The sequence below is a fragment of the Acomys russatus genome, chromosome 7 (assembly GCF_903995435.1).
Source record: "Acomys russatus chromosome 7, mAcoRus1.1, whole genome shotgun sequence".
Classification (NCBI taxonomy): domain Eukaryota; kingdom Metazoa; phylum Chordata; class Mammalia; order Rodentia; family Muridae; genus Acomys; species Acomys russatus.
The window spans coordinates 42,346,133-42,373,084 of record NC_067143.1 but is presented as its reverse complement, the minus strand read 5'-3'; the positions used below and the strand labels follow the sequence as shown (position 1 = coordinate 42,373,084).

Below are 26,952 nucleotides of genomic sequence, written 5' to 3'. Positions count from 1 at the left end.
GGCGCCTTCCATGTGCCAGATGGGGGTGGAGAGCACAAAACTGCCTCTAGATTTTGAATTTCTAACTTTAAAAAGGAGCCTAGGCTGTGAGGAGTTGCGTAAACATTGTCGCAATGTCGTCCTCCAGACTCAACACCAGGGACCCTTGGCATAGACACCTAAAACAAGAAGTGACTCTTCGTTCCTTCCCCCTCCCCCTGGGATAGTGGTGGTCTGGCCCGGGCCACACACTTTCGCTCGCTAGCAGCGGGTCGGAGATCGAAGGGTTGAGCCAAATGCGGACGAAACGTCTTTACAAGGCAGGGGGTGAGGGAGCAGTCCTTTGAGTTCCGCCTCTTCTCTAGGTGCTGGTGGGGGAAGGAGAACGTAAGACATCCTGCCCTCTGAGCCAGCAGATCCGACACCTCGGTGCAAAGTGCCGAGAGGACGGCGGGAAAACCGCCCGCGGGAGCAGGGGACGGGAAACAGCCAGGAAGCCGTGCGGGAGGGCGCGCGCGCGCGCGCCCCTTTTTCAGCAGTGTGGCGGGGTCGCACGCACGCCCGCCTCGGCGGCTGGGCGCGATTTGCGACAGTGGGGGGAGCGGCGGAGGTGGCGGAGCCGGTAGCTTTGCGGCAGGCTCCGGCCGGGCTTGCTTGACGGCGGTGTGGCGGAGGCCCCGCCCAAGGCGGCAGGAACCTGGAGGGAGGCGGAGGAATATGTCTGAGAGGGAAGTGTCGACAGCGCCGGCGGGAACCGACATGCCTGCAGCCAAGAAGCAGAAGTTGAGCAGTGACGAGAACAGTAACCCGGACCTCTCGGGAGACGAGAATGTGAGTGCAGTCCTGACTGTCCCGGGACCGTGGAGTGGAAGTTTCGGGTTCTTTGGAAACTGCGCGCGGGGTGGGCGGGCGGTCGGCTGTGCGGGGTGGGGAGGGGGGGGGAAGGGAAAAGGTGTCACCTGGCGCTCGGGAAAACGCGGGCGTGTGAGGAAGTCCAATTTGTCTGAGGGGTTCCAACTGGCAGAAAGTTGACGGAGGAGCGGGTTAAGGTTCCCAAGGGTCTTCGAGGTTGCGTGGGACGGGGAGTGTGCCTTTGGGGACTCGACGGTGATTGCGACTCTGAGATTGTACTTGTTTAAAAGGCATGCTCCAGGTAAGAGATGTTGTTTTCCATGGAAAGTTGGTGGGAAGGGGCCGTCGGTTAGATCCTCCTGAAGGATTCAAGGGGCTGTGTCCCTGTAGAGCAGTACGGAATCTTCAGGATGGAAAGTACAGATTTTTTGGGTTGGGTTTACGTGACTGGGGTTGTGGATGCTCTTTTCCGTGGAAGTGGGTCGTGTCTTCGTGTGGATTTTACTGTGGAAGGAACAGACTCGAGAAGGTGGTGGGGGGAGCCACCTTTGATTAAGGCAAGGGAGGAGACGATTTGAAAGTTTTTTACTTTAATGTACAGGGATTGGAAAATTTCAGGCAGCCGTGGTAAAAGTCTGATTTATTTGAGCAAGTGTGGCGATTAAGTGAAGTCACAGTGCTTAGAGAAATGCTGCCCCGTAAAAAAAGTGCTGTATAAGTGTTGTGAAAGGTACCATGCACGTGCTGTAGTAATTATTAACTTATATTCTGGTTGGGGAATGTAGAGTTGCAGCTTTGCTCCTTTCCCATGATTAATAACTACTCAGAATTTAATGAAAATGTCAGATTTGTTTAGAATGAGGAAATTGTCAGGGTAAAAAAATTAAGAGAAAGCTCATTTTAATTTAGCAGACTCCTAAGGTATATTTTTTGATGCTTTCTTAAGCTATCCATAACTGAATAATTGGTTTAGCTTTTTGGTCCCTTCAAACAGGAATGATACGTTTTGGTGTGTGTTCCTTTGACACATTATTGAACCTTTTAGGGGCCTCTGGAAATAAAACTTCCCTTTTTGACTTAGAATGTCCCTATGTAGCCCAGGCTGCCCTTACCCCTCTTGTCGTTTTACCTTTACCCAGTACCTAAAGTGCAATCCTTCACCACCATGCCCTGCAGAATACTGTGGATATACAGGTGAAGTGTATAAAATTACAAACAAGACCAGTATAAAACCTTTATTTATTTATATCTATCTATCTATCTGGAGGGATAAAGCTCATTTTTGAAGATCTGTTAAGGAGAAACAGATAAAATGTGATTTTTTTTTTTTCCCCCTTTTAAATTGGGGTCTTATGCCCACGCTGGTAAGATCCTTTTGCCTCCCCCCCCCGGCCCCCCCCCCCTCCGTTGCTGGGCAAACAGATGCCTGGCTAAGTTGATTGTAATTTTGGAGCCCGATTTTAAACATGTAACATTTAAATTTCCATAAAAATGAATTGTGTGCATTTACATTAAATTGCAATCCAAACATTTATAAGTCACCTACTTTGTGGCTCTTTTTTGTTTTTGTATCACAGGCTGCCCTCAGACTCGTGGCTAGTCTCCTGCCTCAGCATTCCAAGTACTAAGATTATAGGAGTGAGGCACCATAATATAGTCTAGAATATTGTATTTTCATAAAAGGCATTTCATTTTGTACCATTGTGAAGACTGAAAAACATTTAAGAACTAATGTTTTTAGATGGATTAGTGATGTTTAAATACTATTTGACACTTCAGTTTATTTTTAACCTTTTGTTATATATCAACTTTAGGAAGCAGTAAGACCACAAAGGGAGTGTAGACTTCATGGACTTCAGTGTGACTCACTCTGACAAAATGTTTCCTCTGGAATGGATTTGGGGACTACTGCCCCAGGGTAATAGATGGAAATGTTTGGTTCGAAAGAAGACTTAAGTAGGGTTCTGAGCTAAAGATAAGAAGTTAAATGACTTTCAGTATTTCCTGCAGCTATATCTACAGTTGGACAGATTGTAGTGTACAGAGTTCAAATGTTTGTAGTCGTCCTCAAAGTATGAGGTAAAATGCCTTTATACATAGAAGGGACACATGTAGGACTTTTAAAAAAGTCTAAGTGGCTTGTGTGTTAAATAAGTAGAATATGCCTAACAGAAGTTGTTTAGAACTACATCTAAAATAAGAGGTCTTAGCTGCTCACAGTGATACACAGTTATAATCCCAGCAGAGGCAGGCAGATCTCTGAGTTTGAGAACAGCTTGGTTTACAAAAGCGAGTCCAGGACAGCCAAGGTTACAAAGAGAAATCCTGTCTCGAAAAAGCTAAACTAAACTACCAGCAGCTCCTAATGGCCATGTGCCTTTGCTTCAACTTGAGTAGCACTTAAACAAATTACAAACATGATCAGTTGTGTTGAATTATGCGTTAGTGAACTATTGAGTCCTAGCAACTCTTTAGCAGCAGGAAAGCAGTTAGTTTTTCTCAGCATTTCCTTGTCTGATGGTGGCTTCCCCAGAGCTGTGTAAGAGTGCATGATGCATTGTATTAGTGTCACTTAAAGTCTAACTTAAAGCCAAAATTGCTTCACTTATCTTTCCCAGTAGTTTTTTCCCCCACTTTCTCTGCAGTGTAAAGTATCTACAGGTGTTCTAATGTATAACTGGATTTTATTTCCTAACATTCCCAACTTTAGCCAAGTACATGCCTCCCTTTTTCTCTTTTTGCATACTTTTAACTCAGTCATTAGCCTTGAGCGTCCTGGACTCACTTTGTAGATCAGGCTGGGCTCAAACCCACATCTATCCACTTGCCCCTGCCTCCCTGAGTGCTGGGAGTAAAGGAGTGGGCCACCACGCCCTGCTTTTTTTTTTTTTTTTAAATAAAAATTTATTTATTTAGTATATATACAGTGCTCTGCCTGCATGTGAGTCAGCCTGCCAGAAGAGGGCACCAGATCTCATCTAGATGATTGTGAGTTACCATGTGGTTACTGAGAATTGAACTCGCGACCTGTGGAAGAGCAGCCAATGCTCTTAACCTCTGAGCCATCTCTCTAGCCCAGTCATTCTCTTTCCATGTGCATTTCTGTTTAATGAAGTTGACCCTGGTTCCCTGCTCACAGGACGATGCTGTCAGTATCGAGAGTGGCACAAACACTGAACGCCCCGACACACCTACTAATACCCCGAATGCACCTGGAAGGAAAAGCTGGGGAAAGGGAAAATGGAAGTCGAAGAAGTGCAAATATTCTTTCAAATGTGTGAACAGCCTCAAGGTATGTACAGGAGGCACTAGGCTTCAGACTTCTCAGGGACATGTGTTTTAAAGAAGTTTCTGTGTGTTTATGCTGAGTGCTGTGATCTATCATATATTTAGCCATGTGAACTTTAGTTCTTGTTGTCCTTTTCTTTAAATGTATAACACTTGAGTTTCGGGCTGATGTTGCTTTATTTGTTTAAGCTTTAAGAAATGCTATGCGTGGTGGCACGCGCCTGTAATCCCAGCACTCAGGAGGCAGAGACAGGCGAATCTCTGTGAGTTTGAGGCCAGCCTGGTCTACAAAGTAAGTCTAGGACAGCCAAGGATGTTGCACAGAGAAACCCTGTTCAAGAAAGAAAAAGAAAGAAAGAGAAAGAGAAAGAAATGTTACTCTTTATATTCCAGACAACGTTAACCAAAGCCATACCTGGCATTAGTTACTAAAATCTTCCAAGTGTGATCTGTTAACTGGTCTCTAGTAAACTTCAGCACATCTTATTTTTTATAGTTTTAAAAACATTCTAAACTTTTGCTTGTAATTGTCTTATAAAAAACAATATAGCCAGGTGTGGTGGTGCACACCTTTAATCCCAGCACTTGGGAGGCGGAGGCAGGCAGATCACTGTGAATTTGAGGCCAGCCTGGTCTACAATGGGAGTCCAGGACAGCCAAGGCTACAATAGAGAGACCCTGTCTCGAAAAACGGGGGAAAAAAGAAAGAAAAGAAAACAGTATAACATTTTAAAAAACTTTTGGGTTCTGGGCCAGCCAGATGGCTCAGTGGATAAGGGTGTTTGCTGCCAAACCTCACAACTGAGTTTAATCCTTGGAACCCAGATGGTAGAACAAGAGAATTGATTTCTAAAGTTGTTCTCTGATTGTCGTATGTGTCTGGTAAGTGGGCCTTTATACATATACACACACAAATAAAAAAAAATTTTATTTATTTGTATTTTATAGGTATTTGTGTTTTGCAGGCATGTTTATCTGTGTGAGGGTGTCAAATCCCCTGCAGATGAAACTATAAACAGTTGTGAGCTGTCATATGGTGAGGGGGTTCCTGCGGGTGTCAGACAGAGAAGCAAACTGCATGAAGAGATGAGAATGGAAACTTCAGTGCAGATTGACTTGGTCATCCTGGATCAGACTTTGGGGACTCTTTCACCAGGAGGTTTATTGTAGACATGTTCAAACAAAACACAAAAACTATGTAACCCAGGCTGGCCTCAAGCTAGTTATAGCTCAGTCTTCTGTGCATTGTGATTGTAGGTGGGAGCTCTGTGCCCAGCTTAACTACTTAAATATGCAATAGGGGGAAACCAGAAATGGGAGTTAAATTACTGTATTTTCAACATTTTAATTAATTTATAAAAAAGAGACCGCTGGTAGTAAGGACTTTTGGTGTTTACATGGTTTAAATGCATCCATTTACTGTTTTCTAGATTCTGTGGGCTTTTTTCCCTTTGAGGAAAAAAAATATATGTATATGTACATGTACATATATGGATATATAATCTTATATAAGTTTAGGTTTAACTTTGTGAGAAGAACTTTGTTTGCTATATATTTGACTGGGAATTAATAGCTATAATATACAATTAACTTAAAAAATTAACCCTCCCCCCAAAAAAACCGAACCCAAATATAGTCAGTAAACAGGTAGTAAAATGACACAATTCAAAAGATGAAGTCAGGCCATCCATGTAAAATTAATTGTATGGTCTTTCTTTTGGTTTTTTCAAGACAGGGTTTCTCTGTGTAGCCTTGGCTCTCCTGGACTTGATTTGTAGACTGGGCTGGCCTAGAACTCAGATGAGCAGTATGGTCTTTCTATGTGCCCGTTCTAGCTCCCAAATAAATGAGATGGCGGTCCATCATTATAAAAACCCTTAAGCACTACAGCTGGACATATTCTCATCTAATCTAATCTGTCTATGCTAGCCTGGCCGTCTTTGTCCTCCAGAGACTCTCATAGTGACCTTCTCGGCCACCTCCTCTCTCTCCGCTCCACCTGGGACTCTCTTCCTGGGATTCCAAGTCCTGCCTCAACAGTAAACGCTGTTCAGCTCTTTACTGACCAGTCAGATGATGGAGGACAGTTTTTACACTATCTAGATAGTCTTGAGGGGGTGATATTTTCCTACAGTGATCCAAATCCATCCTAGGTTTAAAGATTTTTTTTTTTCAAGACAGGGTTTCTCTGTGTAGCCTTGGCTGTCGTGGACTCGCTTTGTGGACCAGGCTGGCCTTGAACTTACAGCAGTCCACCTGCCTCTGCCTCCCGAGTGCAGGGACTAAAGGTGTGCACTACCACCGCCTGGCTGGTTTAAAGATTTCTTAAGATAACTTAAACTTGTTTGTATAAGACTAATAAAAGTAGGGGCAGAGTCAGGCATGGTGGTACGTGCCTGTAATTCTAGCACTTGAGAGGCAGAGTCAGGGGATCACTGTGAGTTTGAAGCCAGCTTGGTCTTACAAAGTGAGTCCAGGACAGCCAAGACAACACAAAGAAACCCTGTTTCAAAAAACGAAAAAAGAAAAAAAACCGGGCGTGGTGGCGCACGCCTTTAATCCCAGCACTTGGGAGGCAGAGGCAGGCGGATCGCTGTGAGTTTGAGGCCAGCCTGGTCTACAAAGTGAGTCTAGGACAGCCAAGGCTACACAGAGAAACCCTGTCTCGAAAAACAAAACAAACAAAAAAAAGGTAATGGCAGATATGGAGTGTGATGTGGTCCGTTTTTCTAAGAAAAAAGTTAAGCCTAATAAAATCCATAGCCTTTTGTTTGTCTTATATAAGAGAAATAACCTCGGAAGGCAGAGGCAGGCGCATTTCTGTGAGTTCGAGGACAGCCTGGTTTACAAAGAGAGTCCAAGACAGCCAGAGCTGTTAAACAGAGAAACCTTTTCTTGAAAAACAAAAACAGAAGTCATTATGTGCACGATACGTGTCTTAGACAGTCTTCTCTTGCTATAAAGAGACACAATGAGTATGGCACTTCTTGTAAAAGAAAACATCAACTGGGACTTACAGTTTTAGAAGTTTAGTCCCTTATAGCTGGAAGCAAGGCGGAATGCAGACAGACATGATGTTGGCGAGATAGCTGAGAGTTTACATCTGGATCCATAGGTAGGAGGAAGAGAGAGAGACTGGGCCTGGTATGAGCTTTTGAAACCTCAAGGCCCAACCCAGGGACACAGTGCCTCCAAAAAGGACATACCTCCTAATCCTTTCAAATAGTGCCGCGCTCTAAGCATTCAAATATATGAGCCTATTGGGGCCATTCTTATTCAAACCACCACAGTATGTAAAATAGGGAATGAGATGAATTTGGAGCAGATGAAGGTGAAGTAGGCCGGGTGTGGTGGTGTGTGCCTTTAATCCCAGCACTTAGGAGGTAGAGGCAGGAGGATCCCTGTGAGTTCTAGGATAGCCAAGGCTACACAGAGAAGTCTTGTCTGGAAAAACCAAAAGAAGGTGAAGTAAAGGTTAGTTCGCTAAGTTTTTTTGTTTTCAAAAATATGTTATAATTTTCTTATTTCATGGTTACCTTATAGGAAGATCATAACCAGCCGTTGTTTGGAGTTCAGTTTAACTGGCACAGTAAAGAAGGGGATCCTCTGGTGTTTGCAACCGTGGGGAGCAACAGGGTGAGCATCAAATGGGCAGGTTGTCAATAGTGATGATTTTGCATCTGTTACAATTACAGTATTTACAGTATTGAAATGCAATGATTTGAAAATAAATTCTGGCACTCAGGAGGCAGAGGCAGGCGGATCGCTGTGAGTTTGAGGCCAGCCTGGTCTACAAAGTGAGTCCAGGGTGGCCAAGGCTGCACAGAGAAACCCTGTCTCGAAAAACAAACAAACAAACAAACAAAAGAAAAGAAAAGAAAATAAAATAAATTCTGGGTAGCTGGGTTAACAGTATGTTAACTCTATATAAGAGTGAAGCTTTTGAAAAGTGGTCAGGGTTAACACTAATGACTAGAAAATACATCTTTATTTACATTTGTTATGAAGCAGATTTTATAGTTTCCTTTATAAATAAGTTGAGTGGAAAAGAATTGACTGTTGTTTATCATTCAAATATGAAAGAAGCCCGTACCTTTATTTTATTTATATCTTTATTTTTAAAGATTTATTGTGTATACAATGCTCTGCCTGCTGGCACACCTGTAGGCTAGAAGAGGGCATCAGATTCCATTATAGATGGTTGGGAGCCACTATGTGGTTGCTGGGAATTGAACTCAGGACCTTTGGATGAGCAGCCAGTTTTCTTAACCGCTGAGCCCTCTTTCCAGCTCTTTACCTTTATTTTTAAAGTTTCACTTTATGTGTATCAGTGGACTGCCTGCATGTATGTCTGTGCACCATATGCTTGCAGGGCAGGCAGGCGGGGTATCAGATTCTCTGGAATTGGAGTTACAGAGGATTGTTAATTAACAGTGTTTATTATACTAAATCATAAGAAATTGTACATATTTATGGGGTATCAGAAGATGTTTCAGTACATGTATATATTACTTGAAGTTCTTTAATTAGTCATTGCTTCATGTTACCAAAGATGTTTTGTTACAAATTTAAAAGAGGATAAGCCATAATTATTTTAAGGTTTTTAATTTTAACTCATTTTGAAAAGTTGTGATTTAAATGGATGAAATGTATATTTAAGTGCTTGAAAATAGAAACTATTATTACTAGGCTATTAAATATAGTCTAGTATTACATAAGATGTGTGAGGATTTTTAATGGCTTTGGTAAGCATACAGAGCTGTTTAAAGCAGTTTTTGTAATGCTGTGAAGTTACAATTGCGACTAGTGTATTTAAGAGACAAAGAGGATGTTTTTTTATTTGAGATGATATGCATATTTTTACTTCTTTAGGTTACCTTATATGAATGCCATTCACAAGGGGAAATCCGGTTATTGCAGTCCTATGTAGATGCTGATGTATCCTTTTCTGAGTGTTTTTGTATCTCTGGAAAACATTTATTTTGATAAGTACACTAAAACTTATAAAAACTAATTCCATAAAGTTGCTGCCATCCTTTAGCTAAGCATGTTGTCACTGGGGGATTCTAGTGTCTCCCTGATTTTGACTTTGTCATGAGGTGGGTGTGATGAGTGGGTGCAAAATGAACGGAAGCGGGAGCATTAGAAGCCCATGTTAGCAATTACTGACAGAGGCCAGTTCAACCTTCTGCGGGGCAGTAGTGGCGCACGCCTTTAATCCCAGCACTTGGGAGGCAGAAGCAAGTGGATCCCTGTGAGTTCCCAGCTTGGTCTACAAAGCGAGTCCAGGACAGTCAAGGCTACAGAGACAGAAAAACCTTGTCTCCAAAAACAACAACAACAACAAAAAAACCCCAAAACCTCTTGCTTATTGAACATGCTTAGAGCTTTACAATTTTAGTATAGTTTTAATACTTAACTTAGCTGGCAGTCATTCTAAGTATTTGGTGGAAAAAATTAAGTGTAATTTAGGAAATAAAATATTGGAAAGTGAGTTATGAAGAAAAGTAAGGTCTTAACTTAAAGCCAGAAGATAGCTCACAGGAGTTTTTAAAAGCTGAGTGATAAGATGTTTCTTCCAGATCCATTTGAAGAAATATGGCAAGTGAGGCAAGGCGACGCTGAATCTGTAGATGACACAGGAATAAGTGAACTGTTGCCAGGTTAGGAAGATGGAAATGAGCGAACTGTAGGTTCATAGCAGTGTCAGGATAGAGGGTCAGCAAAGCAAAGCCTTTAGACTCACCACTTAGCTTTGTAAATCAAGTTTTATTGGAGAACAGTCAAGCCTATGTGTTGAACTGCTGTTTTGGCACTCTGCCAGTGGAGTAGATACAGGCAAAAGAGAGGTATGGTGGAGTGAAATACAGGGAGGGAGCGCATTTAGTGTGGATTTTAACCTAAAAGTGACACTGTAAATATTTAGTTTTGAGAATTGGGCCTTGCTGGTCTTTAATTTATGAACATCCTGCTGCTTCTGCCTCTTGAGTCTGGGACACCTGGCTATCATTGTGCAATTTCTGTATTTAAAAAAAATAAGCACTTAATATCCAAAACTTTAGCAGTTGTTTGGAAAGTTCATTTTTGTTGTAAACAAGGATATGTTTATTTTTCAAAATAAATTATATTTCTTAACTGGCTTTCTTAGGCAGATGAAAACTTTTATACTTGTGCATGGACCTATGATAGCAACACCAGCCATCCTCTGCTAGCAGTTGCTGGATCTAGAGGCATAATAAGGATAATTAATCCCATAACAATGCAGTGCATAAAGGTGCGTCTTCTAGTCAAAATGTAGATTTTCTGCTTTTGAATACACTTCTAGTAAAACTTCATAAAACGACTTTAAAACAAATGCAATCAATAACTTAAATACTTAATTTGAATGTACCTTGCTTATTTTCTTTTTTATTACATTTATTCACTTTTGGGTGTGTGGAGCAGGTATATAATGAGTGTATGTTTATGGAGGTCAGGTGTTGCTGCCCTTCTTCCACCAAGTGGGTCATGAGGATCCAGCTCAGCTTTCAGGCATGCCAGCACCTTTACATGCTGAGTTGTCTTGCCAGCCCCCATACTTTATTTAGATTAGCCCTTTGAACCCCTGGGAAAATTGGATAATGTAAATTAAAAAGTATGTAGGAAAGGTTGATATCCACACATTTTTTGGTGTTTTTGTTTTTGTTTTGGGTTTTTTGTTTTGTTTTGGGTTTGGGTTTTTCGAGACGGGCTATCTCTTTGTAGCCTTGGCTGTCCTGGGCTCACTTTGTAGAGCAGGCTAGCCTCAAACTCACAGCATTCCACCTGCCTCTGCCTCCCCGAGTGCTAGGATTAAAGGCGTGCACCACCATGCCTGGCTTTGTTTTGTTTTTTAACTTCTTTCTCTCTTTCCCTTGCTTTGAGAGTCTTTAACAGAAAACTAACAGCTTTCTCCAAGGGACCCAAACTAAGAGTTGTGGGTTCCAGGGCACCTTGTAAGGAACAGGAAGGGAAAGCCAAGAACGCTAATAGGAAGGCAGGCTTTACAACTGCTGTTTTTAACCCAGGGCTCATTGCATCTCAAAAACAGTGCTGTTAGCTGAGTCTTGGCTAACTGGTACCATTTTCTTTTCCTTAAGCTTGTTGGTGATTTTGAAGTGTAGGCGAGGTTGAGAACTACTTTAGGTGGATTTATTTGTTTGGGGGCAGAGGGTAGCATAGCTGCATATAAAACCTTGGGCCTTGCTAGGCTAGTGGTCTACCACTAAATCTCACCCCAGCCTTATGTTTTTTTTAAGGTTTATGAAAGAGGACTTACTGGCTTTTTGTTTGTTTTTTCGAGACATGGTTTCTCTGTTTAGCCTTTGCCGTCCTGGACTCACTTTGTAGACCAGGCTGGCCTCGAACTCACAGCAATCCGCCTGCCTCTGCCTCCCCGAGTGCTAGGTAGGATTAAAGGCCTGCGTCACCACCGCCTGACTAACTTACTAGCTTTTGAGATGAAACAAAATGTTTTAAATTTATTATAGCACTATGTTGGCCATGGAAATGCTATCAATGAGCTGAAATTCCACCCACGAGACCCAAACCTCCTCCTGTCAGTAAGTAAAGGTAAGCTTACAAGAAGCAAATGTTCCCCTAGTTTAGTTTGTTTTGGAATAATTGTTTGAAAGAGACAAGTTGTGTTCTAAGGAAAAACAATCAAAATTAAAAGAGGAAAAAAAAAAGTTATAGTAGTAAAAAGAAAAACCCTGTATTAGCATTTCATAAACCAAGACTTCAAACATAAGCCTCTGCCTATTGATTCTGGACACAATGTGATGTGTCATCCTTGTCACTTACTGCTTTGTGGTAGTTCTAGGACCTTATCCTTGTGTGAATAATTATGTTGTTTTATCAGTACTGAATGACCTATCACCAAGGTAGAATTTTTAAAAAGTTTTAATAGTTTACTTCCCACCAGTCTCTTCAATAATGTTAAAGAAATGCTGCATGTTAACTTTTTAAAAAGGGGCCTGATGAGGTGGCACGGTAGATAAAGCCTGACTGTGCCTGGGACCTGTGAAGGTGGGAGGAGAGACCTACCTCCACATACATGCCACGGCACCCACGTGTCCAAACACACACACACAAATAATGGGAACACTGCAGTGAAGAGCCATGCTGTTATTTTTAAGAGATTTTGGCTTTGAATCTATAAAATTCTTTCACACACGCCCTGCCTTGTGTTTTGGTTTTTGAGACAATTTCTTATTCTGTATCTCGGAGTAGCCACAAATCCACATAGAGCCTCGAATCCCAGCCTTCTCAGTGCTGAGGTTACAGGTGTGAGCCACTGTACCCAGTTAACATTCCTTGAATGGCTATGCTCTCAGGCATGAACTCTGAAATACTTCCAGTTTAAAAAATAAAAAATAATAAAAATAAAAATAGAAAGCAGGCTAGAGAGATAGCTCAGAGGTTAAGGGCACTGACTGCTCCTCCTGAGGTCCTGAGTTCAATTCCCAGCAATTACATGGTGGCTCACAACCATCTATAATGTGATCTGATGCCCTCTTCTGGTGTGCAGGTGTACATGCAGGCGGAGTGCTATACACATAATAATAATCTTTTAAAAAAAAAAAAAAAAGCATGGCATCGCTTCTTGTACATCCACTGCTGTTAAAAGTTTACCTGGGCTTAGAAAGATTTTGCAGCTTTTCTTGTTTTGTTTTACTGTGTATGGATCTTTTGCCTGCATAAATGTCTGCAGTCTGCACTACATGTGTACTTGGTGCCCAGGGAGACCAGAAGAGAGTTAGATCTCCCGAAACTGGAGTTAAAGTTATCTGCCATGTTGGTACTGGGTCCTCTGGAAGATCAGCCTGTGTTCTTAACTGCGTAACCATTTCTCCAGCCCCTCTTGGCTGTTGTAAACCATTTCTTAGCTTTCTAAAATTTATTCTACACTACTACCTCATCTCTTTATATTTCTACTTTTTTTTATTATTATTATTTCTACTTCTTTTAAGTCTGTACTTTAAAAAAAGTTTCACTTTAACTTTGTAGACGTGTAAGTTTGCATGTGGGCATCTGCATATGAAGGCAGATGGCTACAGAGACCAGAGAGCGCCTGGAGCTGGAATTAGAGACCACTGTGAGCTATTTGCTGTAGATTCTGGGAACTGAACTTGGCTCCTCTGGAACAGCCCAACTGCTCTTAATTGCTGTGCCATTTCTTCTCTCCATTATATTTTTGTTGTTTGTTTGCGACAGGATCTCTCTCTCTATAGCCTACGTTGGCCTTGAAGTCTAGGTAGTCCTCTTGCTTGGTCACCTTCCCCAAGAGTGCTGAGGTTACAGGTGTAAGGGGAGGGGGATTTTGCTTTCTTCAGTGCCGAAGCTTGAACCGCAGGCTTTGGGCAGGCTAGGTAAGTGTTCTGAGCAACATCCTCAGTGTCTGCTGCAGTTGTCGTTGGTTTGTTTTTGAAGCAGTCTCGATGTATAGGTTGGAACTTAACATTAGTATTCTACATGTGATGTACTGTAAGTTGTTATCTGTCATTGTTGTACATAATCTAAATTTTTGTAGCTTTTACATATTAAAGTTTACCTACTAAAAGTTTGCGGTAGACGAGTAATAAGTTTATCTTAACTTTTTTGTGTTTATACCAGATCATGCTTTACGATTATGGAATATCCAAACGGACACGCTTGTGGCAATATTCGGAGGTGTGGAAGGGCACAGAGATGAAGTTCTGAGTGCTGTAAGTTGAAGCTGGGGTGATGACCTCAGTTTACATAGTGTGGTTATCTCCTGCTGAACTTTGGTCTTCGTAGGCATATGTGTCTGCTTCATGCAGCCCACCGGGCAGTTATTTCATCCACTCAGCATAAAGACTAACACTGCACATAAAGGGATAGTGCAAGTGTGGCCTGCCAGTTTCAGTTTTATAAAAATGACTCGGATTTTATGAGTGCCATGATTATCGAAGAAGAATACTACAGAGTCATTCCTTTGAGTGGGGGTAGGGATGGTGGTAGGGGTTGGGGTTTGGAGATAGGGTTTTACTACATATAGCTCAGGCTGGTGTTGATCTCCATCCTTCGGGCTCAGCTTCCTGAGTTGCTGGGATTACAAGGATGCTCCACTGGATCCAACTTTTTTGCTTTTAATTTAAAATCACCTTTTAATTTCAATTTTTTTATTTGAAGTTGAAATGAAGTATTCATTTTGAGGAAGTCTTATGAAGTGCTTATCCTTGTATTTTAGAGTGCTTGTTCTCTGGGTAGTCTGTAAGACCAGTAGTTGATGTTTGGGGTTTGTTGGTTGGTTGGTTGGTTTGGTTTGGGTTTTTTTTTTTTTTTTTTTTTTTTTTTTGAGACATGGTTTCTCTGTATAGCCTTGGCTTGCTTTGTAGAGCAGGCTGGCCTCAAACTCACAGCCATCTGCCTACCTCTGCCTCCCTGAGTGCTGGGATTAAAGGCATGTGCCACCATGCCTGGCTAGATGATTTGTTTTTTAAAGATTTTATTTATTATGTATACAGTATCCTGCATGTACACCTGCACACCAGAAGAGGGCACCAGATCTCACTATAGATGGTTGTGAGCCACCATGTTGTTGCAGGGAATTGAACTCAGACCCTCTGGAAAAGCAGACAGTGCTCCTAACCGCTGAGCCATCTCTCCAGTCCCCCCGCTAGATGTTTTAATGTGATATATTATAGTGTATCTTGTTCATATTCACCCCTTTCCCCCAACTTCTCCTAGAGCCTTCCCCACCTCTCCACATCCATCTTTTCCTCCCTCTGGATGAGAATCCAGTACAGTTTGTGTTAGCTGACTACTCCTAGACATGAAGTCTGCACTGAAGTGTGGTAAATACACCAGGTGTTACACCACCGAAGAACTGACTCCTCCCCAAAGCAGGCAGGTGCCTGTAGCTCCTCACCAGGAGAGGGACTTCATGCCTGTCTTCACTGAGCCATGCTGGGATTTAGTAAAGTACATGTAGTAGATGTACTCTTATTAGATGAACCGAAATACTTTTGCTTTTTGTTTTACACTCTAGTGGTGACAAAGTAATTAAACCTTTAAATGGAATATACTAGAATCTGTGACTTAGGATGTACTGATGTGAAACCCAGATAGCATTTAAGGCTGTAACTTACTTATTGGCACTGTTCTGTTTTCATTTCTAGGATTATGATCTCTTGGGTGAAAAAATAATGTCCTGTGGTATGGATCACTCTCTTAAACTTTGGAGAATCAACTCAAAGAGAATGATGAATGCGATTAAGGAGTCTTATGACTATAACCCAAATAAAACTAACAGGTGACAGTTCCAATGCTTTGTGTTGCTTGAAAAGGTGTGCTTTCCTCTCCACACTGTTGCTTTAGAAGCCCTTACTCTAACTTCCCCGTATCATTTACCGGCCATCAGATTCACCTCTTTGAAATGTTTTCAGTCTTATTTGAGTTGTTTTTATCTAATTTGGTGGTACATTTCACCTATTTTGATTTATGTATGCATGTTCTTAACTCATTATGTTGAAAGTATAAAAGTTTAAAATTGAACCGGGTGTGGTGGTGCACGCCTTTAATCCCAGCACTCAGGGAAGCAGAGGCAGGAGGATCGCTTAGTTCGAGGCCAGCCTGGTCTACAAAACAAGCCCTGTGTAGCTAGGGCTACACAGAGAAACCCTGTCTCGGAAAAACCAAAACTAAAACCCTTTCCTGCTGGGCATAGTGGTGTGCACCTTTAATCCCAGCACTGAGGAGGCAGAGGCAAGGGCATTTCTGTCAGTTGGAAGAGTGGATGCCAGCCTGGTCTACAGAGCAAGTTTCAGGCCACTTAGGGCTATGTATATAATGAGACCCTGTCAATAAATAGATATTATTATTTTCCTATAAATAGTGCTTCCTTCACTAAATAGAGAAAATTCAAGTTGTGGAGTCTTGTTCCATAATACCACGGGCTAGAGAACGTGTATTATTGACGTGCTTCAGTTGTTTTTCTTGAAGCATTTCAGGTTTTACAGAACTGCCTTCTTAGTACTTACTGGGTTGTCAGGAACACTTTCACTATAAACATGTTTACGTGTGTTATTCTTTGACCATAAGCATCATATTAAATATGTTATCTTTTAATTTTATTTTAGCAAAGAGTTTATTTTCAGGGTTTTAAATCAGATTAATAGGTTAAGTTTGCAAGTTTTAGTAAACAATGAAACATACTTAATATACATAACTCATTGGCTTTTAAGAATTAATACAATTTCAGCCTGTCAACATCAGGTACAAATTATATTTCACAGAGTTGCCCCAGTCTTTTTGAAAGGGCTCTAATTTATAATTTGCATTTGACTAAAAAGCAATTGACGTTGTAATAGGTAAGAATTCATGTCAAAGCCGGGCGTGGTGGCACACACCTTTAATCCCAGCACTTGGGAGGCAGAGGCAGGCGGATCAGTGTGAGTTTGAGGCCAGCCTGGTCTACAAAGTGAGTCCAGGACAGCCAAGGCTACACAGAGAAACCTGTCTTGAAAAACCTTTATTTAAAAAAACAAAAAAAAAAGTCAAGATGGCTTGGCGAGATGGGTGCGAGCACTTGCTGTAAAAGGGAAATGACCTCAGTTCAAATCCCCAGCAACCATGTAAAAGCCTGGCATGGTTTTGACCTCCCTGTAAACCCAGGCCTAGGGAGTGGAGTTTGCTAGCCTGGAAGCCTAGGAACTTACTAACTTCAGGTTCAGTTAAAGGTGGAGAGAGATACAGGAAGCCGCCTGTGGTCCTCCTCTGGCCTGTACATGCGCATTCATGGGCACAGGTGTACACACGTGTTTGTGTTCAGTCATTGATAGGATTTTACCGTCTTAACTTTGAATTAGAGTTTGAGAAGATGAGCTTAACCTGCTTTTTTATACATGAGGGAAAGGGGAAAGGAAAACATGATCGCCTCAGATAACTAATCACAATCACAGTTTTATAATTAATATAAAAAGTGAATAACGGGTGGGTGGGGCTCTGGTTGAACATTTGTCCAACAAGTGTGATGCCGTGGGATGTGGTCCCCTTAACAAAAGAAAAAAACAAAACAAAACAAAACAAAAAACACCTAGGCCATAGAATCACTTACTAGTTTAGAAATGTTAGGTGTGCTTTTAATTTACCACCCCCAGAACATCTTTTTTTATTTCCCACAAATATGTTAGCAAAAATGGAGGTCGGGCTGGGCAGTGGTGGCGCATTCCTTTAATCCCAGCACTCGTGAGGCAGAGGCAGGTGGATCACTTTGAGTTCGAGGCCAGCCTGATCTACAAAGTGAGTCCAGGACAGTCAAGTCTACACAGAGAAACCCTGTCTTGAAAAAACAAAAACAAATAAACAAAAGGAGGTCAGAGGACAAGTTTGTGGTGTCATTTCTCATCTTTTACCCTCCTGTGGGTTCCAGACATTGAGCTCAGGTCAGGCTTGTGTAGTAGTTTCCATCTCGCCCACCCCAAGTTTAAAAAAGAAAGTAAAACGTATTGGAAAAAGAACATGAAAGAAAATAAAAGTGAAAAATGGATACTTTAGATCTGAAAAGCAGATTAACTTGTACACTTTATTTAGGAACATAGAGAAATCAGTAGTCATATTTTATGTTACAGAGTTTTAAAAATTGAACTGAAAAATGGAGCTCAATTGGCAGACTGCTTGCCTGATGTGTGAAGGTTTGAGCCTGAGCACTAAAAAGTTTATAATCCCAAACCGAGAAAAGCAATATGATCCTACTCCAGTTTTTTCTTTTAACTTTTACATTTCCATTCTTTCAGGCCATTTATTTCCCAGAAAATCCACTTTCCTGACTTTTCTACCAGAGACATACATAGAAATTATGTGGATTGTGTGCGATGGTTAGGCGATTTGATACTTTCCAAGGTACGGAAAACTAGAATTAAGTTGTACTTGCATTGTGTGTGTGTCTGAACTCTGCAGGAAACAGTTAAAAATCAATAGCAAATAGTAAACGTTTAAAGTCTTATACTTTGGCAGATCTGCAGACCCATTTAAGGAAAAAGAAGCTCAGTAGAATGTAGCTCTTTATGCTCTAGTAAGAAGAAAAGTAAGCCTAGAAGGTGTAGCTGTCTGGGAATCAGTGATGCTGAAAATAATAACTAAAGCCAAGAGCGATGTTTTTGTGTTTTCTTCACTAAATCCTTATTTGCAAGAACAGGTGGCTGGAGTTCATTGCTTACAGGCTACAGTTTGCTCACATATTCTCTACCTTGTTGCATCCGTGGACTCCATATCTTCTAATTCAGTCTGCAGTGGTCAGAAATATGTGAACAAAAGAGTTTCATCTGTACTAAAAATGTGCAAAGAACTTTTCTTGTCATTCACTACAGTACAGCTACAATATACATGTACATTGCACTGGATTTCATAACCATAGTCATAGTTGAAAGTATGGGAGGATGTGGCACACACTGTGTATCTATTGCAATAAGGTACTTGAGCCTTCGGTGTCTGTCGCCAGTTCTTCACGCCTTGCTGTGTTTAGTTTGGCTTTTTGTACTTGATCATCTAGAGGCGTCATTGGTGATGTTACCTGAGCTTGTAGGCTTGTCAGAGTTGGAGAGATTCCTGCCTGGCTTCTTAATGTGCATGTCAGAGTGCTTCATATTTTCTTAGGTAGAACCAGCCTAGTTTGATTTTTTTTCCCTCCTTTTTCATTTCCTTTCTGGTTGAGGTTTACTGTTGTTGGTTTCATTTTTCCCTCCTCAAAACAACTTTTAATCTTGAAGTAGACTAACAGGAAGTTTTAAAGGTTCAGTATGACCATCATCTACTTCTCTCAGTAGTTACGTTATTATTATATATATATTTTTATTTTATGTATAGGTTTTTGCTTGCGTGTATCTCTGTGTACATGTGTATGTGTGTGGAAACAAGAATATTGACATGCTGTGTTTAGATCCTTGTCATTTTGTCACATGAATTTTGTCATTTCAATAATGCTACGAACAGTTGGGAGTTGTTTTTTATTTTATTCAATAGGATTCACTGGCAATCTATCCAAGTTGCTGCCTGTAAAGTAGTTCCTATTTTCCACTGCTGAGGAGTATCCAATGGTATTGCTGTTAATCACTATTAATCAGTTAATTTTTATGTATTTGTTTGTTTATTTGGGGTGGAGTCTATGAAGCCTTGGCTGGCCTGAAATTTGCTGTGTAGACCAGGCTGACCTCAAACTCTTGTCTGCCTCTGCCTCCCGAGTGTTGGGATTAAAGGTGTGGGCCACCATGCTCAAGATTCATATACTCACTTATAATTGGACACTAGCCCAACAGGGATGTCCCTGAACGTCTCCACTTACCAGGAGATTGGGATAGGTACGGGGACCACCTTTTGGGACTCTAGGTGAGAGAAATACGGGAGAATAGGGGAATAGAAGGATCCAGAGGGCCCTAGAAACCTACAAGAAAATATCATGTTGGTCGGATCTGGAGCCAGGGGAGTCTGTTCAAGATATTGTACCAACCAAAGACAATATATGCAGTAAATATTGAACCCCTACTCAGATCTAGCCAAGGGACAGGACATTATTCACAGTCATGTGGAGAGTGTGGACTGACTCTGACATGAACTCTGATGCCCCATATTTGACCACTTCCCCTTGGTGGGGAGGCCTGGTAGCACTCAGAGAAAGAATAGGAAGGCTACCAAGATGAGACTTGATAGGCTGTGATCATATGGTGGGAGAGGAGGTCCCCTTCTGTCACAGACCTAGGGGAGGGGAATAGGGTAAAAGAGGGAGGAAGGGAGGGAGGAACAGGAAGATAGAAGCAAGGAGATAAAATTGAGATGTGTAATCTGAATAAATTATTTAAAAAAGGAAAAAAATCAAGATTCATCACAGTTATTTTAACACAGTATTACTGGCTATATTTGTTACAGCACACTTGTGTACAGGATTTGATGTGGACTTTATTGTTTTTCTGGGATAAATGCTTAGAGCAGTTGTTGGGTAATGAATGGTTAAGGGTTTTGTTGTTGTTATTTTTTTTTTTTTTTTTTTTTTTTTTGGTTTTTCGAGACAGGGTCTCTCTGTGTAGCCTTGACTGTCCTGGACTCGCTTTGTAGTCCAGGCTGGCCTTGAACTCACAGCGAATCGCCTGCCTCTGCCTCCCGAGTGCTGGGATTAAAGGCGTGCGCCACCACGCCCGGCAGGTTTTTGTTTTGTTTTTCTGTTTTTTTTTTTTTTTTTTTTTTTTTTTTAAGATTCATTGTATATGAGTGCTTTATCTGCAGAATAGGGCATTGGATAATGTTATAGATGGTTGTGAGCCACTGTGTGGTTATTGGGAATTGAACTCAGAACCTCTGGAAGAACAGCCAGCACCCTTAACCACTGAGCCATCTCTCCAGCCCCATGAATGGTTGTTTGTTTTTGTTTTTGTTTTTTTTTTGATTTTTCGAGACAGGGTTTCTCTGTGTAGCCTTGGCTGTCCTGGACTGATTTGTAGACTAGGTTGGTCTCGAACTCAAAGAGATCTGCCTGCCCCTGTCCTGGGATTACAAGTGGATGCTCCACCACACCTGGCTTGTGTAAGGGCCTTTGTTTCCATGACGATTCTAAGTCCCAAGAAGTTGATAATCAGGATTAGACATCACATCTATAATATTTTTACTGGGACCTGAATGTTTTGAGTATCAGAAGACTCTGGAGACTTTTCTTTTTGTCATTCACCCAGCCATTAATTTGCTTTATCATTTGTCATCTGATGGATATCAAACCCAGGGCCTCAAACCTGCTAGGCAAGCAATCTGCTTTGAAGCCAGCCCCAGGATCTTCTTGGGATCCTCTCTTGTTAGCAGGCTTTGTTCTTCTCAGCTGTGGAAGGGAACATTGCAGCATGGCCTTGCAGGTTGCCAGGTGAAGGTAGGCGGTCAGGCTTCCCTCTACACCTCATCTGATACCACCTTAAAGGAGGTGAGGGGGATGCCTTGCCACTGCTTACCTAGTGGCCTCTGCTGTGATGTGCTGGCTACCAGTCTTCCTCTGGTACTAGCCAAGCCAGCAGGTTAGCACATTACTACAGAGGATAAAGAGAGGCAGGAATCTACGTGTTAAGACCTAAGCAATGGTTTCTCAAAAGTAGGTTCAAATGTCACTTAGCATTAGGATTTTCAAGTCTGAAGAAAGTAGAGAAGAAAATTGTGCTCTTCCCATGTTAGTCTTTCTGTTGGCTTGTGGTTAAACTGTTTAAATGCAAAGACCCTATAGGCTGCCATCTGTGACTGCATAGACTGCCCTAAGTGAAGAAGATCTCTAGGTGCTGTTGAGGTTGGCCAGGCTTGGAGGAGAGATTGGTTTTTGGAGTTTATATTGTTTATATTTTGTTTGTTTTTGTTTTAGGGGGTTTGGTTTTTGGTTTTTTGAGACAGAGTTTCTCTTGTCTAGCTGTTCTGAACTCACTTTGTAGACCAGGCTGGCCTTGAACTCACAGAGGTCCACCTGCCTCTCCCTTCCAAGTGCTAGGATTAAATGCATGAGCCACCACACCCAGCTAGGAGGAGAGGTTGTTAATGAGATGTTTAGCAGCATCTCTGACTTCTGTCAAGTAGAGGCCATACACATTGCCAAACATTTGGTATATGGAACACTGTAGAAGTGATTGAAATAATGGCCACAGGGAGGTTGTATAATTTCATGGCCTATTCCTTTCCCCACGCCTTGAGGTACTCTAAAACATATGGTTCTTAGAAACCCTGTCTGAAAAAAAACAAAAACAAACAAAAAACAAACATATGGTTCATTCAGTGAACTAATCAATTTCCTATGCTGACTTCTACGCATATACCATGTGGAGCCCACATTGGGTGAAGCCTTAGTAGTTAACTAGGTACAGGGAGACACTCCTGGTTACATGTGGATTGGGAAACAGGAAATATGAGCGAACCCCAGTGGCCAGATTTGAAAAGCCTCTTTTTTTGTTGTTTTTTGTTTTTTGAGACAGGGTTTCTTTGTGTAGCCATGTCTGTCCTGGACTCTCTTTGTAGGCCAGGTTGGCCTCAAACTCACAGAGATCTGCCTGCCTCTCTCTGCCTCTGCCTCCTAAGTGCTGGCATTAAAGGTGTGAACCACCACACCCATCTTTTCCTAATTTTCTATGGCGCTCTTCAAGTCTGAGGGCCAACATGTTTAGAAAGGAACTGGAAGAGAAACTATTTCAAGTAGTACAGTTCTTCTGTTTTGTTTAATTCTATTGCTAGTGAGATTTCTTGTCTTTGGATGTAGAACTGGACTTGGTAAACAGTTTATAGTCTTGGAAAGCAGACTTCTTGCTATTCTAAAATAGTAAATTTTTATTTTTATATTTGAAATTCAGTTCTAATATGTGTCTCTTATTTCTCTTTCAGTCTTGTGAAAATGCCATTGTATGCTGGAAACCTGGCAAAATGGAGGATGATATAGATAAAATTAAACCTAGTGAGTCTAATGTGACTATTCTTGGGCGATTTGATTACAGCCAGTGTGACATTTGGTACATGAGGTTTTCTATGGATTTCTGGCAAAAGGTAGCACATACTTTTACATTTGGGATTGTCTTGTAAAACACTGTAGTTCTAGCCTTTTCTGTTCTGTCTTGCTCCTCCTCCTCTCACACTGGTGGTGGTTCTGACCTGTGTCAATTGCTTTGGCTGCCTTCCTGGGTCCTTGCACATTATCTGCAGTGTTATAAAAGAAATGAGCAGTTAAGTGTTCCTAAAACTTGTTCCCAAGGTACAATATTTTAATGTGTTTATCATCTCACATAGCCTTTTTCTAGAAAAACAGAAACATTAGCATGGAAGGTAAAATAACTATTATCTAAAATGTTAGAGGACTCCGCTGCTGTGATTTTGTTAGACAGATTAATTGAATGTTTAACAGAGCTCTGGAAGAGCATCACACTGGTAACTCTTAGGGTAGAAGAAGAGTCCCATACCTGTGGTCAAACTTAGGCCAGCCACGAAATGTTGCAGACCAGAGCCTTATTTTCTCAAGATGCCAAGGAAATATTAATTGTTCTTATTCTACTTACACATCAGTAACATAGATGCAAAAACTAGTCAAGTGGGCCGTCAAGTCTACCCTGAGGCTTCTCTAAGCAAGGAAGTTGTCTAGGATTGCTGGACTGCCTTAGAGCCTGGTGCAGCATTGATTTTGTGTTTTCTACTATATTTACACAGATGCTTGCATTGGGCAATCAGGTTGGCAAACTTTATGTTTGGGATTTAGAAGTAGAAGATCCTCATAAAGCCAAGTAAGTATAGAAATTTTTGAAATGTTCTATGCCTGACTTGAATCATTAATTTTTGTGGTGCTGGGGATCAAATTCAGGGCCTTATACGCTGGGCCCAATCATTCAACACAAGTTTCAGAGTTAAAGTATTTTTAAAAAGTATTTCAATTAACTTATAATTAATGTTTTAGTTAACTGTTATAACGGTGATGAAACCTGATGAAGTTTGAGATGAATTCTTAATGAAGATAGGCTAGTCTTAAACTACATTTTTTTCATTCGCTCTTTAAGGTAAATATTGTTATGTGTGTTATTTAACCCCCTGTCATGTTTTTCCCTAGATGTACAACATTGACTCATCATAAATGTGGTGCTGCTATTCGACAAACAAGCTTTAGCAGGGATAGCAGCATCCTCATAGCTGTCTGTGATGATGCCAGCATCTGGCGTTGGGATCGACTTCGATAAACTATTTTTTCCTAGTAAAAGTTAGACTATGTTGTCTGTGTACACTAGAGTTAATGTATCTTGCTAGTAAGGGCACAATAGAGCAATTAGGCTTGTTTTTCAGCATTCAATCAGGCTGAGCTGAATGTAGTGATGTTTACATTGTTTACATTCTTTGTACTGTCTTCCCTGCTCAGACGTTACTGCTTTTAATAAAAATTTATTTTTGTAAAGCTGTGTTATTTTTATTGTGATTAAAAACAAGCTGGAAGAAATAAAGTTATACAATATCTTTCTGTAACGATTACTTTAACTGGAGAAAGCTGTTTATTTACTATGGACTCTACAGTGTAAATTGTATACCTAAACTAAACTTAAACCATGGTTCTGCTACCGTGTAGATGTGGATATTGTCTTAGTCATTTTTCCTGGTCATGTGTCATGAAGAGACATATGATCAAGGCAACTCTCTTTTTTTTGGGGGGGGGGGGTTGGTTTTTTTTTGTTTTTTTGTTTTTTTTTGAGACTGGGTTTCTCTGTGTAGCCTTGACTATCCTAGACTCAGTCTTTGTAGACCAGGCTGGCCTCAAACTCACAGCAATCCGTCTGCCTCTGCCTCCTGAGTGCTGGGATTAAAGACGTGCACCTAAGGTGACTCTTATAAAAAAAGAAAGCATTTAGCTGTGTGCGGTGGTACTGGGAGGCAGAGGCAGGCAGATCTGAGTTCGAGGCCAGCCTGGTCTACAAAGTGAGTCCAAGATAGCCAAGGTTACATAGAAAAACCCTATCTCCAAAAACAAAACAAAAAACAACCCCCCCCCCCAAAAAAAACCCAAAAAACAAAAAAAAAGAGACTTCCTTTTTTGTTTGTTTGGTTTTTTTGTTTTGTTTTCTGAGACAGGGTTTCTCTGTGTGTAGCCTTGGCTGTCCTGGACTTGCTTTGTAGACCAGGCTTGCTTCTGCCAGATCTGCCTGCCTCTGCCTCCCTGAGTGCTGAGATTAAAGGTGTGTGCCATCACTGCCTGGCTTTATCTTCTATACACTTTATCTAGTTCTGGCCTTAGAAGTTACAAAGAATATATGATGATACGTGAACAGAAGACTAGCTTTCAACAGACTAGAGAAAGGTTTCTAAATTATTTCTTTTTAATAGATTATATATACACATTGTATAATTTTATATATTACATATACTATATAGTATACAATGTTCTGCTTGCATGTGTGTCTGCACGCCAGAAGAGGGTACCAGTTCTTATCATAGATAGTTGTGAGACACCCTGTGGTTGCTAGGAATTGAACTCGGACCTCTGGAAGAATAGCCAGTGCTCTTAACCTCTGAGCCATCTCTCTACATGTAAATTATTGTTTATAATCCTCTGTCCAGTCTAGAACTAAAATTATCAGAAACGGATAAAGCTGGGCAAGGGGTCACATGCCTGTAATCCCACCACTCAGGGAGGCAGAGGCAAGTGCATCTCTGAGTTCCAGGCCAGCCTGGTTTACGAAGCAAGTCCAAACAGCTAAAGCTACACAGAGAAACCCTGTCTCAAAATGCCAGAGAGGGAGGGAGGGAGGGAGGAGAAAATGGTGAATAAACAAGTTATACATGATACAGACTGACTAAGATGTTAAATAGCAGCTATAGACTAATAAGTGGCATATAAAGAAAGGATTGACTATCACATGTTATGGACAGATGAAAATGTTGCCTAAGCACATGCAAGTCAAAAAGTAAGTTGCTTCTAAAGTCAAGCACATGCACAGACTCTAAGGTGGGTATGGCAGAAACACTGGGCATTGGACAGTGTGTGCACTGTGTGCTACAGTGTAAAGCACTGATACTGAGCGGAAATCTAACCACTGTAGTAGGTCATATGTAAGACTTCATCAAGCGACCGTATTAGGTAAATTCAGATATTCCATTTTAAAGATGGTGAAAAAGGCACACAGGAATGTTAGGGTAATCAATCAGTCTGTTAATGCACCTAGTAACTGGTGGAAGTGAAATGAATTTTGAACAGTAGAATGACTGCCAGTGGTCGTATTATATACAGCCTTTCTATTCTACAAGTTCAGGGATTTGTTCGGTAAAGAAATTAGAGGCTCCAGTAGAAAGATCTATGTCTTCACCTTTGGCTCAGCTATCTCAAGGTATCTCTGACACCCTGTATAAAACTTGCTCTTGGGAAGAGAGCCCTGCTATGGCTGGCTGGTGGCCTATGCTCAGATCAAGCTGGGCAAAGACTGCCTTCCTTTCTATGCAAAAGGCAAAGGGATTAAAGCTGAGAAAAGGAGAATGAGTATCAATGGCTGTAGATCCTTGATGCTACTTCCTTATTGTTTTGTCTTTGCTATTAGCCTTTTGTGGAAATGCACAGAGGAAAGAAAAAAAAAAAAAAAAAAAGAAAAGACATTTAGGCCAGGTATGGTATGCATAATCCCAGCACTTGGGAGGTGGTGTGAGAAGGAACAGGAGTTCAAGGTCATCCATGACGCAGGGTGTGGTGCTGCACGCCTTTAATCCCAGCACTGGGAGGCAGAGGCAGGCGGATCGCTGTGAGTCTACAAAGCAAGTTCAGGACAGCCAAGATAACACAGAGAAACCCCGTCATTAAAAAACCAAAAACAACACCCCCCCCCCCAAGTAAATAAATAAATAGGTCATCCATTACAGCTGTGTGTGGTGGCACATACCTGTAATTCCAGCATAGACAGGAGGATTACTATGAGTTCAAGGCCAGCCTGGTCTACAAAATGAGTCCAGGACAGCCAAGGCTACACAGAGAAACCCTGTCTAGGGGTTGGAGGGGGTGAGATCATCATGACTACAGAGCAAGTTCCAGGCCAGCCTAGATTATGCAAAACCATGTCTCAATAAAATAAAATGAAAACAAACAAGCAGGCAAGCGTTCAAACAAACAAAAAACTAACAAGCTGGGTGGTAGTGACACACATCTTTAATCCCAGCACTCAGCAAGCAGGGGCAAGCAGATCTGAGTTCAAGGCCAGCGTGGTCTGTAGAGTTCCAGGACAGCCAGGCCTACATAGAGAAACCCTGTATCAAAAAACTGGCTCCTCAAAAGTGGGACAAACTAAGATTAAAAAAAAGGAAAAGGGTATTTTAAAATAAAAGTCCCATTAATTAAGC

General features: G+C 41.4%; 1 protein-coding gene across 1 annotated transcript; it reads left to right on the top strand.

The window, feature by feature from the left end:
• Window positions 1-463: 463 nt before the first annotated feature.
• Eed (embryonic ectoderm development) lies at window positions 464-24,184 on the top strand. The gene is made up of 12 exons (XM_051148896.1): window positions 464-810; window positions 3,971-4,123; window positions 7,663-7,755; window positions 8,992-9,057; window positions 10,268-10,393; window positions 11,628-11,709; window positions 13,753-13,844; window positions 15,282-15,415; window positions 17,898-18,003; window positions 22,489-22,647; window positions 23,302-23,375; window positions 23,696-24,184. Exons 1-12 carry the CDS (start codon window positions 697-699, stop codon window positions 23,820-23,822), a joined length of 1,326 nt encoding a protein of 441 aa, XP_051004853.1. The 5' UTR covers window positions 464-696; the 3' UTR covers window positions 23,823-24,184.
• Window positions 24,185-26,952: the final 2,768 nt, after the last annotated feature.

What these genes read in the sequence shown, in the direction of transcription:
- Eed (XM_051148896.1), top strand. Translation starts at nt 697, where the DNA reads ATGTCTGAGAGGGAAGTGTCGACAGCGCCGGCGGGAACCGACATGCCT. An exon ending in GAGATGAAGTTCTGAGTGCT is followed by an intron (nt 13,845 to 15,281) that starts GTAAGTTGAAGC and finishes TTTCATTTCTAG; the next exon opens with GATTATGATCTCTTGGGTGA. An exon ending in GAAGATCCTCATAAAGCCAA is followed by an intron (nt 23,376 to 23,695) that starts GTAAGTATAGAA and finishes GTTTTTCCCTAG; the next exon opens with ATGTACAACATTGACTCATC.